The sequence below is a fragment of the Papio anubis genome, chromosome 11 (assembly GCF_008728515.1).
Source record: "Papio anubis isolate 15944 chromosome 11, Panubis1.0, whole genome shotgun sequence".
Taxonomy (NCBI): Eukaryota; Metazoa; Chordata; class Mammalia; order Primates; family Cercopithecidae; genus Papio; species Papio anubis.
This window is the reverse complement of record NC_044986.1, coordinates 39,603,086-39,616,745: the sequence shown is the minus strand read 5'-3', so window position 1 is coordinate 39,616,745 and position 13,660 is coordinate 39,603,086. Positions and strand designations below refer to the sequence as shown.

General features: G+C 41.7%; 1 protein-coding gene across 3 annotated transcripts in view; it reads left to right on the top strand.

The window, feature by feature from the left end:
* The window catches only part of PLCE1 (phospholipase C epsilon 1), a 244,293-nt gene that overhangs the window by 160,031 nt on the left and 70,602 nt on the right, over window positions 1–13,660 (top strand). For all 3 annotated transcript variants that reach the window (XM_031652165.1, XM_031652164.1, XM_031652163.1), the window contains 6 exons: window positions 280–955; window positions 6,705–6,887; window positions 8,579–8,696; window positions 9,598–9,754; window positions 12,886–13,008; window positions 13,098–13,234. In XM_031652165.1, the coding sequence (XP_031508025.1) occupies window positions 280–955; window positions 6,705–6,887; window positions 8,579–8,696; window positions 9,598–9,754; window positions 12,886–13,008; window positions 13,098–13,234 (1,394 nt within the window). The remainder of the gene's footprint in view (window positions 1–279; window positions 956–6,704; window positions 6,888–8,578; window positions 8,697–9,597; window positions 9,755–12,885; window positions 13,009–13,097; window positions 13,235–13,660) is intronic.

The window sequence follows — 13,660 nt, the reverse complement described above, 5'->3', positions numbered from 1 at the left end:
AGATAGGGTTTCACCATATTGGCCAGGCTGGTCTTGAACTACTGGCCTCAAGTGGTCCACCCTCCTTGGCCTCCCAAAGTGCTGGGATTACAGGAATGAGCCAACACACCCAGCCTCGGTTATTAAAAGTTACTATGTGCTATTTAGTATTTTGTATTTCCTATGCTAATTTGAATTCATAGTGGGATGAAAAATGAAGTCTAGTGTCAGTGAAAATGGCTTTGGGTTGTTCTCACTTTTGATTATAGGACAAACCAAATTGCTGTTTCTTTCCTTCAGGTTTATAATTGGAGATTTGTTGGATTCAGACAATGATATCTTTGAGCAATCCAAAGAATACGACTCTCATGGTTCAGAGGACTCACAGAAGGCCTTCGACCATGGAACGGAGCTCATCCCATGGTATGTGCTGTCCATCCAAGCCGATGTGCACCAGTTCCTGCTGCAGGGTGCCACGGTCATCCACTACGACCAGGACACACACCTCTCTGCCCGCTGCTTCCTCCAGCTTCAGCCTGACAATAGCACCTTGACCTGGGTAAAGCCCACAACTGCCTCCCCAGCCAGCACTAAAGCAAAACTTGGTGTACTTAATAACACAGCTGAGCCTGGAAAATTCCCACTACTGGGCAATGCTGGATTAAGTGGCCTGACGGAAGGGGTCTTGGATCTTTTTGCAGTGAAGGCTGTATACATGGGCCACCCTGGCATTGATATACACACTGTGTGTGTTCAGAACAAACTGGGTAGCGTGTTCCTGTCAGAGACTGGTGTGACACTGCTCTATGGGCTTCAGACCACGGACAATAGATTATTGCACTTCGTGGCACCAAAGCACACAGCTAAAATGCTCTTCAGCGGATTGTTGGAACTCACTAGAGCTGTGAGAAAGATGAGGAAATTCCCTGACCAAAGACAGCAGTGGCTGCGGAAACAGTACGTCAGCCTCTATCAGGTAAGGGACACAGCCATCCCTCTTTCCTCACTAGCGTAATACTCAAGAGCACACACTTGGTGACCAGACCACCAAGTTCATGCTCCCAGCTCTGACAGTTACTACCTGTGGTGACCTTGGGCAGTTTTTACTTAACCTCTTGGTACCCCGATCCGCTTTTCTATAAAATGAAAATAATAACACCTGCTCACGGGTGTTGTGAGAACACAGGTGGCTGTGAGAATTAATTGAGGCAATGACTCACGCCTGTAATCCCAGCACTTTGGGAGGCCGAGATGGGCAGATAACCCAAGGTCAGGAGTTCAAGACCGGCCTGGCCAATGTGGTAAAAACCCGTCTCTACTAAAAATACAAAATTTGCCGGGCATGGTGGCACATGCCTGTAATCCCAGCTACTCAGTAGGCTGAGGCAGGAGAATCGCTGGAACCCAGGAGGCAGAGGTTGCGGTGAGCCAAGATCGCACCACTGCACTCCAGCCTGGGTGATAGAGCGAGACTCTCTCAGAGAAAAAAAAAAAAGTTAATATGTGTAAAGCCACAGTATAATTCGTATGTATGAAGAATAGTGTCTGCACTCATAGGTGGTCCTATTTGTATTTTGTATGAAATACATTTTACTTAGATTTTATAGTAAGTGAAAATGCTTATGTTAGCTGGTTTCTTTGCAGATGGGAGAACTACAATGACCCTGGCCACTGTTTTTATTTTATATTATATTTGTATATATTGTATTATATTACATAAAAATAGTCCCAGGGTCATTGTAGTTCTCCCATCTGCAAAGAAACCAGTTAATATAAGCATTTTCACTTACTCAAGGTTCAATGGAAAGCATTGTTATCTGAATACTTTTATAATTAGTTAGTGACTAGCTGATACATTGAAAACTGTCCCTATCAAAATTAAAATCCTGGTTCATTTCCTAACATGCTATGTGACTTTTGGAGAGTTCTTTAACTTACTGCGTACTGCTGCCTAATTGTAGAGGTGAGGAGTTAATTTCTTTAAGGTTGAAAGAAATTTTCCCAAATGTGGGATAATTCTTATGTGGAGTTCTTCTTTACTAGGTTTGTAGGGGCAGCAGCCCTTAGTGGGCAGTTTGTCACAGTCAGCTGCTTACATTGAGTGAGTTAGTCTTTCATTAACCCTATGTTATCAGGTACTCTAGCACTATAGTTTAGGGTGGCAACAGGGCTGGGCTGAATGAGATAGAAGAGACACAGGCATAACCAGAGTAGCATCCTTTGGAGAAAAGAGGGTACAGATTGTTTGGAAATTGAGTCTTAAACTCCACAAGCAGGTGACACTTGAAGTGTCATTCTCAAATGAGGTGTATCAAAGTATTCAGTTTTTCTTTGCTATGCTTTTCTATCTTCACGGCAAAAAGAAATATCTTTTGTATTGTCACAGAACAAATAGAACTACCACTTGAACTACTCAAATGGCTGATTTCATGTACTTGTCACAGTTCGAATACATTTCTGACAATTAAAAACATTTGTTGCCCCAGGAAATTAGACAAGGCACATGTAATGACCCTTCTTTCTTCTTTCCCTACACCCATGCCGTGATTATGAGTAGAGACCATATCCTGAGTGACTAACTTGATTAATTAATAAGCAGATAGTCCTATGTACACAATTATCCTAATGTTACACAGCACAAAGCCAGTTTTAGTTAACTCATCTAAAATGGAAAACAAAATACCTGACCGTGTGTAGTGGCTCACGCCTGTAATCACAGCACTTTGGGAGGCTGAGGAGGTAGATCATCTGAGGTCAAGAGTTCGAGACCAGCCTGGCCAACATGGCAAAATCCCACCTCTACTAAAAATATAAAAAATTAGTCATGCACCTGTAATCCCAGCTACTAATGAGGCTGAGGCAGGAGAATCACTTGAGCTCGGGAGGTGGAGGTTGCAGTGAGCCAAGATAATGCCACTGCACTCCAGCCTGGGTGACAGAGCAAGACTCTGTCTCAAAAAGAAAAAAAAAAAAGAAAGAAAACAAAATACCTGCTTCCTGTGTACTCCACAGGGAGCTTTCAGTGCACTCAGCTGGGAAAGAAAGAAAAAAGTCTTCAGGAGCTACTGTGAATATCAATTTTTAATTACAATTATTCCTTGGCCTTCTAGAATCAGGAAAATTCATCAAACGTGGACATAGACCAGTGTTTAAGCTTAATTACAATTCCTGTCACAGTCTGTGTAGTTTAGTTGTTCCATTTGTCTCCTTCTCAAGCTTGTAGCATAGGTCACTAAATTAATACAGAAGAGGTACTTGGTTTCTCATTTACCCTAGCACTCTTCAGCTTTTACTGAAGGAGGCACCAGCTGAGACCACAAACAGTAGATTAAGAGGTAAGAGCTGCTGCTGGAACAGAGACAGAAGTGACCTAGAGAAGACAGTCCTACCCAGCTGCAAACACAGCTCCACCCTCCCCTACCACCCCTGCACAGAACCAAGATGTTGCAGTGTAGAGGCAAAGCAGCTCATACTCCTCAACCACTTCTGAAATATAGGTGATGTTATTCCTTGACACTGCTCTCTCTACATGAGCCATTTACGAAGTCGGGCAACATGCCTTAGAAACAGATACTCAAGATTTCTTTCAAAAGAAAAAAGTGGGAAAGACCAATGGACTGGTCATTTTCTCATCATATAAACCAGTTCCCAAATTGACTCAGGGATCACCAAGAAGATGCTAACTTAGTACTTAGAGAACAAAAGATCAAGTCTTTTGTTAATGTTTAATATCTGTATTGGTGATTTATAATACCTCTTAGAAAATTAAATTCTCTCAGATGCCCTAAAGTTAAAAAAAAAAACTATTTAAATTTATCTATAAGCTAAAGAAATTTGTGAAACACTGTTTGGGTTTTTCCAAACTTCTGTTAACAGCTCTATAAGGGGATTTTTTAATCCCTAGCTTGGGAAGTGCTTATATAGAAAATAATCTTTCTGACATTAGAATTTCCTTATGTGGTAAATGTAAGTGGAGTTACTTTCAAATACTACAAGTATTTGAGTACTACTGATGGAAGTAGTAACAAGAGATAACACAAAAGACAAGAAGAAGTAATAACATTTGTAGAGAAGCCTAGGAAAAACACAGGAAAATCCAAGAAAGTAAACTGTGCAGAGACGTTGATGTGATGTGGGGTGTAGAGGAAAGACCAATATCTTGAGCTTTGGCCCAAGGTTGTCATGGACAGAACTGATGGCCCATAATCCTGGGTATTTGGAAGGAGCTCTGGGAGGCTAAGAAAGTTAAATATAGGATTACCAGGTAAATATCTTTGGTTATAAGCAAAAAACAGATTCTGGCTATCTTTATGGGGGGAAAAAAAGATTTATTTAAAGGATACAGGTTAGTTTAATGGTCTTCAAAATGTCACACACAAAGATATGCCAAGAGGTAACAGTGCATGGATATATTTTAAAGAATCTATTTTCTAATCTTCAACTTTCACATAAACTGTTTTCTCCACTGCACTCCAGCCTGGGCAAGAGTGCGAGATTCCATCTCAAAAAAAGAAAAATCAAAAAGAAAAAACAAACAAACAAACAAAAACAAAAAAACCGTTTTCTAAAATTGAACATGTGCCTTCACTTATGGTAGTCCATCTACCACATTAAAAAAAAGAAGGTAGGCCGGGTGCGGTGGCTCAGAGCTGTAATCCCAGAACTTTGGGAGGCTGAAGCGGGAGGATGACTTGAGGCCAGGGGTTCGAGACCAGCCTGACCAACATGGTGAAACCCCATCTCTACTAAAAATGCAAAAATTAGCTGGGTGTGGTGGTGCGCACCTGTAATCCCAGATACTTGGGAGCTGAAGCAGGAGAGGCTGGGAGGCGGAGGTTGCAGTGAGCCAAGATCACACCACTGCACTCTAGCCTGGGCAACAGAGGGAGACTCTACCTCCAAGAAAAAAAAAGAAAGTATATCCTTCATCCATCCCAAAGAAGTTTATTATTTTGTGTAAAACAAAAGAAAAATTACAACTACATTTTACTTCTCAGAAAGCTTCCTTTAAAAACTAAACAAAGGCATCCTTCCTTTTCCTGACCCTAAACATACTTCTGTTAGTGGTAAAGTTTGACCCATGTTGGGATGTTCTGAAATTAGAAAAATCAAAGCAGTAGAGGTTAATGGTGCCAATTATTTTACATGTAAACTATAATGGGCCTATTAAGCTTTTAAAGATATGTTGGTTAAAATCTATAAATAAAAGTTTTACTCTTCTTTCAGATTCAGAGTATGTTATTCAAAATGGTAGTTAAAACCTATCCATTAGGTTTCATTCATGAAATGTTTATTCCAACTTGGAGTCACTCCCAGTGACTTGTTAGCAGGGACTCTCTTCAGCAGGCCTCCAGCAGGTGGACTGATCTCCAACCATTTTCATTCTCTCCATCACTGCATTCAAGAACCCTGCTCCAGGAAGGGGATTCTGATTGGCTTATTGGGATGATGTGCCAATCATTGGTCGAAGGAGGATATTTCAGCTTGACTGGCACACCTATCGAGACTATATCCAGTGGAGAAGAGACAGTTAAAGTAAAATTGAGGTATGGTTAGAGAAGGGAGAAACAGATCATGGAGAGGCATAAGTCACAATGTTCCTCTATAAGAGGTAACCAAAAGATTTCTTTGTCAAGTACCCAAGTTATTCAGCATCCTGGGATCCATAACAGGATGCAGGAAGTGGGAATGCACAAGTCGTAAAATCAGTTATTAAACATTAGGCTGAAGGAGCAAGCACACACACACACACACACACACACAGACACACACACACAAAGCTTCTTTGTTCTTTGCATATGATCTGCAACAAAGCAAAATCTATCTATAAGCACTTTTTTGGAACTGCAAAGGAGAGCCAGCCTTAAATGTTTTTGAAGAGTAAAGACAGTACATTGAAATTAATTTTTAAAGAGCCCTCTTATACAATGCATGAAATATCAATATCATCTTTAGCTCATAGGCAACTTTTTGTGGTTTTATTTACTGACTTATGGGGAGAATCATTGACAATTGTTTAATTAATAGATCCCTGCTGTTACTTACAGGATGTTACACAGAGTTGCCTTAGTAGCTACTATGAACCATTGCCTGCCCCTTGAGTGTGTTGCTGCTGCTCACAGCATCCTAATATGTATGGTGTTCTGAGTCCCATGGGCACCGTATCTTTGGATTTCAGCCACTCAAAGGGATGGCAGCCCAGCTATTTTAGGAGCTCCCTGGGGCCCTTCAAAGGGAATTTCATGCATGTCACACACCCTGTATTTCAAGTCAGACAGTCCCAAGCATCAAACTGGGTGAAAACCTACCTGGCAATAATGGACAAATACAACTTGATTTTACTTAGATTGATACCCTGCCCCACTCCCTTCCAAGATCTCCAAGGACCTAATTTGCAAAGTAAGTCTAAATGAATTTTCCTACAGTGGTAGTTCTGCAATTTAACCTCTATAAATGGGATGGGAAGTTTTTGTTCCCCAGTTGATATATTAAAGCATGTCACTGGAACTCAGCAGGGATGTGACCAAGACAACAGGGGACATGATGAAATTCCTGACAGAGAATCTTGTGAGTTAGAAAACAGGGCCACTTGGGTCGCCAGATCATTATTCTTCTGTGGCCATCTGTGCTCTTCCACCTCTTGGAATTTTCTGGGAGACATTAATGTGTTTACTTCCCCATTGCTTGGTGCTTCCTATTGTATTCACCATGTGGTTCTTTCACAGGAGGATGGACGGTATGAAGGCCCAACTTTGGCTCATGCTGTGGAGTTGTTTGGTGGCAGACGATGGAGTGCTCGAAACCCCAGCCCCGGCACATCTGCAAAGAATGCTGAGAAGCCCAGTATGCAGAGAAACAACACCCTGGGCATAAGCACTACCAAGAAAAAGAAGAAAATCCTCATGAGGGTAGAGTGTTGTTCGTTTATTAAGCATCAAACCCATCTTCCAGGACCATTGTATGGTGAACATCACCATAAACCACTTTAGGTTGTTTGGGTTGAGGACAAAGTCGGGTATAAAACAAAAGATACCAGGGATTAACACACACCTCCTTGGTGCCATGCTAGTGCCAGGAACATCAGGGAAAAGACAAGGTCCACAAAAGAACATAGACATGCAAACAAATACAGTGCAAGCTAAAAAGAGACATTGTCGAGTCATCCAGAGTGCTGTGGGGACAGAGAGAAGGAAAATAGAGAGCTGAGGGGCAGGCACAGAGGGCTCCACAGAGCAACTGACATGCAGGTCTTGAAGAACATGTAGGATTTTACCAAGCAAACAACATAGGAGAAAGTATCCCCAGCAGAGGAGACAGCATAGAGGCATAAAAGACAGCTTGTTCAAGGAAGCACATGCTGTTCTGGATGGCCAGAGCATGAGCACTCTGCGTGCAAGGAAGGGCTAGAAGAGAACAGAGATCACAGAGGCCCCAAATACTGTGTGTAGAACACAATGTAAAGTATATTAGCACTATGTATTATGAACTATATAATATGAAATATCACTATGAAGTGATAATATAGTTGCTTCATGGCTATTTGTTAGTCTGTTTGTGTTGCTATAAAGAAATACCTGAGGCTGGGTAATTTATAAAGGAAAGAAGTTTAATTGACTCACAGTTCTGCAGGTGTACAGGAGGCATGGTGCCAGCATCTGCTTCTGGTGAGAGCCTCAGGAAGCTTACAGTCATGGCAGAAGGTGAAGCGGGAGCCAGTGCATGACATGGCAAGAGCGGGAGCAAGAGAGAAGGGGAGAGGTGCCACACACTTTTTTTTTTCTCTAACAAGCAGGGTCTTGCTGTGTCACCCAGGCTGGAGTGCAGTGGTGTGATCATGGCTCACTGCAGCTTCGAACTCCTGGGCTCATGCTGTTCTCCTGCCTCAGCCTCCCAAGTATCTGGGACCACAGGTGTGCACCACCATGCCTGGCTAATTTTTTTATTTTTTATAGAGACGGGGTCTCACTATGTTGCCCAGGCTGGTCTCGAACTCCAGGCCTTAAGTAATCCTACTGTCTCAGCCTCCCAAAGTGTTGGTATTACAGGCATGAGCCACCAAACCCAGCCTACACACTTTTAAATAACTAGACCTTGTGCGAAGTCAAAACTAGAACTCACTCATCACCAAGGGAATGGTCCTCAGCCATTTATGAGGGATCCACCCCTATGATCCAAACACTTCCACTAGGCCCCACTTCTAACATTGGGAATTACATTTCAACATGAAATTTGAAGGGGACAAACATCCAAACCATATCATCTATCTAGAAAAAGTGCCACTCTCTTTGCTTATGGGAGGCTTTGATGCTCATGTCAAACTTGACTGCTTCACAGTTTTTTCTGTACACAGAGGTTCCAGAGGTTGTGTGCCGCCTCTTGTCTGCCTCCCTCCCCTGAGGAGTACTGCTGTGTAGTAAAGAACAAATGAAATAATATGACATGAGAATACTCGGTCAGCCTTAACGTAGGTCTTTACCGGTTTTACCAGGGGGAGGCAGTATTGAAGGTGGGTAGGTCAGAAAATAGAGACCTACGTGAACTAAAGCAGTGATGGGAGAGAAATACAGGTGTGGAACCATTGTAAGCTTTGTGTTCCCAGGGTGAGAGTGGAGAGGCAACTGACGATGAGATGGCAACCCGAAAGGCCAAGATGCACAAAGAGTGTCGAAGCCGGAGTGGTTCTGATCCTCAAGACATTAATGAACAAGAAGAATCAGGTAAAGCGGCATGTTTACATCTGAGATTTTTGTTTTTTAATTTTTATGGGGAAAAAAGTATACATTTGGTTTTAAATTGTGATTTAAGTATTGCAAGCATTTCTAACAAAACTCTTTGTCCTAACCAGACAATGAAACCTAAGAGGTGCTTCTGCAAGCATAGTATACTTGGAATAAAATCCCCGTTAATTAACTTACCATTACTGACAGGGAATAGTAGATATACATGGTATAATTTGATGGATTAGACCAGTGATTCTCAACCTTGCCTGCATATTAGAGCTTTTAAGAAAATCTGGGGCCGGGTGCAGTGGCTCACGCCTGTAATCCCAGCACTTTGGGAGGCCGAAGCGGGTGGATCACCTGAGGTCAGGAGTTCGAGACCAGCCTGGCCAACATGGTGAAACTCCGTCTCTACTAAAAATATACAAAATTAGCTGGGCGTGGTGGTGGGCGCCTGGAATCCCAGCTACTTGGGAGACTGAGGCAGGAGAATTGCTTGGACCTGGGAGGCAGAGGTTGCAGTGAGCCGAGATCACGCCACTGCACTCCAGTCTGGGTGGCAGAGCGAGACTCCATCACAAAAAAAAAAAAAGAAAAAGAAAAAGAAAAAGAAAATCTGGTTCCTCTGTCCACATCCAAGAATAACTGATTCAGATATTCTCTGGCTGGAAGCTGGACATCTATTTATTTTTGAAGCTTCCCAGATGGTTCTAACATGTAACCCGTTAAGACCCCACCAGATTAGCCCATTCATAAAAATATTTTGGTGCTGCTTGTATAGAAACCAGCTGCATAGGTTGATTTGCTCAGATATCCGGAAGCCTCTCTGGTTTGCATTTGGTTCTGAGGGAAAGTATAATCTGAGTCATTGTCTCTTTTCTGTCTTTCATCCTCACAGAGGCGAATACCATCGCTAGCCCGCCAAACCCCCTCCCTTCCAGAAGAGCCCACTCTTTGACCACAGCTGGGTCCCCCAACTTGGCTGCCGGGACGTCATCTCCCATCAGGCCAGTGTCCTCCCCTGTGCTGCCTTCTTCAAACAAGAGCCCGTCCAGGTGGGGCCTTAACATGATAAAACAGAAGGACCCTTCACATTATCCCAGTGGTGTGGAAGGGCATATCTTTACAGTTGTCTATGGAAAGACTGTTTCACATTTTGACGTATAGTTGAACTGAAAACTGAAAAATCCCAAAATGTTAAATGATCCTAGTTTTCCCAGTTTTGTACTCCTACCTTCTCATATTACTTCAAAGGTCAGTAGCAGTAACAAAACCCAAGCCATGATTCTCCAAATCTGTACTATCCAGTACACTAGCCACTAACTAGATGTGGGTATTTAAATTCAAATGTAAATTAATTAAAATTAACGAAAATTTAAAATTCACTTCCTCAGTCACAGTAGTGATATTTCAAGTGCTCCATGGCCACAAGTAGCTGATGGTTACTATCCCAAAGAGTGTAAATAGAGAACATTTCTTTTTATCACTGCAGAAAGTTCTGTTGGATAGCACTGCTCTAAATGAAGAAGAGAGAATAGATTGTTTTAATGTAAGCTATTTGGCCCCTTTGCTAATCGATGAAATATATTTAATACTTTTCTCATATGTAAGTTACACATGTCTAGAGGAATGAATTCAAGTATCACAGCCAGTTGGATATGTTTAAGTATAATTCTAAAGCTGTTATAATCAATTATAAGTTCCATGCAAATTACCTATTTGAAACAACATCTACCCTCTCAGAAGAAGAAATGATATTAAAATGGCAGACTTCCAAAGGGAACCAGAATGCTGCTCCATCTCCCTGTATCCCACATTAAAGTTTAAGAAATGTGGAGGTTCCAGACAGAACCAAGCTAAAACAGGAACTCTTCACTTTATTACACACAGACACACACACTCTCTCCCTCTCTCTCTCTCTTTCTCTCTTTCTCTCTTTCTCTCTCTCCCTCTCCCTCTCTCCACCCCTCCCTCCCTCCCTCCCTCTCTCTCTTTCTCCTTTTCTCTCTCTTTCTCTTGGAAGCTTGTTATTGATAAGAATCCTGGCTGGGCACGGTGGCTCTCACGTGTAATCCTAGCACTTTGGGAGGTCAGGGGAGGAGGATCACTTGAGCCCCCCAGGAATTTGAGACCAGCCTGAGCAACAGAGATCCCATCTCTACAAAAAATAAAACAATTAGCAGGGTGTGGTGGTCCTCATCTGTGGTCCCAGCTACTCAGGAGGCCGAGGTGGTAGTTTCACTTGAGCCTGGGAAGTTCTGGCTGCAGTGAGCCGTGATCATGCCACTGCACTCTAGCCTAGACAACAGAGTGACAGCTTGTCTCAAAAAAAAAAGAAGAAGAAGAAGAAAAAGAAAGGAAAAAGAAAAAAGAATCCTACAGTAAATTATCTTTTAAATAAAAATTCTTTCACAATGTGAGCTATGAACTTATAATTTATGCTTTACACATTCACATTCTACAATGGGTGAGCATGTGTCAAGGTTATATGGGAATTTTTTGTACCACTCTTGCAACTTTTATGTACATTTAGATTCATAGCAAAACTAAAAGTTAAAAAAATCAGAATCCTGTTTATTATACTTTCAGCCTGTGTAGTATCCTGGGTAAATATCTAGGAACCTGGATTAAATGGCATTTCCCGTTTATTTCAGTCATTCATGAGCAGGAAAAGAAAGGACAGAGTAAGGGAGGAAAATCTTTTAAAAAGAGAAATTGACATGCCAGATGCAAGATCAGAAGGCCAACCCCAGGAGGACAGGGATCAGCACCCACTCAAGTGTTTTAAAACAGAAAGAAAACACAAGGCAGGAGAGGAAAAATCAGCTGAATGCTGTTAAGGGGGAAAGCTAGACTGAATCCTAAGTCTGGTAGTGGAAAGAGTGGACAAACAGTTTCCTAGAATCAAAGGGAGATGGGTTCCTACAGACACTAGCTGGACCTGCAACCAGAAAGAAGCAAGACAGGACATTTACTTCTTTCGCTACAAATAATGAAGTCACCATTTTCCTCTTCCTGCACCTCTACCCTGTGTTTCCTGCACTACACTGGGGATCAACAACCTACAACCTATGCCTACGAAATGCTATAAAGTTATCAATTTGTAGTGCTCTTTCATTACTGAAGGCGACCTTCAGATGTCAGCACAAATTAATTTTCCATGAGTGAACATTGTTAGCAGGGTTGAGAGTCACTTCAACAGACTATATTTTATGTTTATATTCTTAAATATATAGTTTTTAGATTATATATTTAATATACCTAAAATAGACTTTATGATATTCTCTACTTTCTTATATATTTGAAATATTTCAAAAAAACTTTTAAAATCCAAGACAAAAAAAAATAGATCCTGTTCATTAATTTGACTACAAACCATAATCAAAACATCTCTCATAAAAAATGTTGTGAAACAGGAAGACTGTTCTGACTGAGTTGACTGATATTTCTACATTGAATAGATGCAGCCTTGGAAGGTGCAAATATAATCCTAGGCAGAGCTGGGTTTTTTCCATTCTTTTTAAAATTTTTTTAAATTAGAGACAGGGCCTCACTATGTTGGCCAGGCTGGTCTCGAACTCCTGGGGTCAAGCAATCTTCCCACCTCAGCATCCCAAAGTGCTGAGATTGTAAGCATGAGCCACCGCACCCAGCCCTTTCCATTCTTAACATTTTTCCGACTCACATTTTCCATTAATATTTAAAAGCTCTTCTCTGTTTTCATCTAAGGACTGGTTAAGAAAGGAATCAGACAATACACTCAAAAGTTTCTTCTTAAATGTGATTCTATAACTTAGAATATAGAAAAGAACGTGCATTATTTCCCATAGATTAAGAGTGAGTAATTTGGGGCTCTTTTTTAAGAAGACATCTTCAAAAACATTTATTTTGCCCATTGATCTGCAATTTCAAAGAACTGTTTTGATTAATAGAGGAATATTAACCTCAGCCCTGGGCCCTTATTAAATAGACTAGAAACATGTTTTCTTTTTCATATACAACATGTTTTATTTCCTCTGATACAATATAGATTAAGAGAAATGAAAAGAGTATCAGAAAATAGCTTCAATCTTAAATAACTTGCACTCATTGTTTTGCTCATATTGCAAATTGGAGCAACTCTGGTGGGACAGAATCACAACAGTGGCCTGCCCTTGTGCCCATGAAGGCCTTGTCTTTGTTGCAGTGCTTGGAGCAGTAGTAGCTGGCACGGGCGGATCAAAGGCGGCATGAAGGGATTTCAGAGCTTCATGGTTTCAGACAGCAACATGAGTTTTGTTGAATTTGTTGAGCTGTTCAAATCGTTCAGGTACAGTGTATGTTTCCTTCTTATTCTTTCTCAGGCCCCCCACTTCTATAAAGATACTCAATGAGAGGTGTTTTCCATTCCCCATTCAGTGTCAGGAGCCGCAAGGACCTGAAGGATCTGTTTGATGTCTATGCAGTGCCCTGCAGCCGATCTGGATCCGAGTCAGCCCCGCTCTACACCAACTTGATGATTGATGAAAACACCAGCGATCTTCAGCCTGACCTAGGTTTGTTGAACATTTTAGGATTTCCCTTTGGGACCAATCTATCTAAAACTTAAGGTCAGAGGTCCAATCACACAAACTCTGAGCCTGTCCCACATAGTGTGCTATTACTGCTGTGTAGGAAACACTTAAGAGAATTTTTTTTTTTTTTTTTTTTTTGAGACAGAGTCTCGCTCCATTGCCCAGACTGGAGTGCGGTGGTGCAATCTCGGCTCACTGCTACCTCTGCCTCCTGAGTTCAATCTATTCTCCTGCCTCAGCCTCCGAGTAGCTGGGACTACAGGCATGGGCCACCACGCCTGGCTAATTTTTTGTATTTTTAATAGAGATGGAGTTTCACCGTGTTAGCCAGAATGGTCTCGATCTCCTGACCTCGTGATCTGTCACCTCATCCTCCCAAAGTGCTGGGATTACAGGTGTGAGCCACCA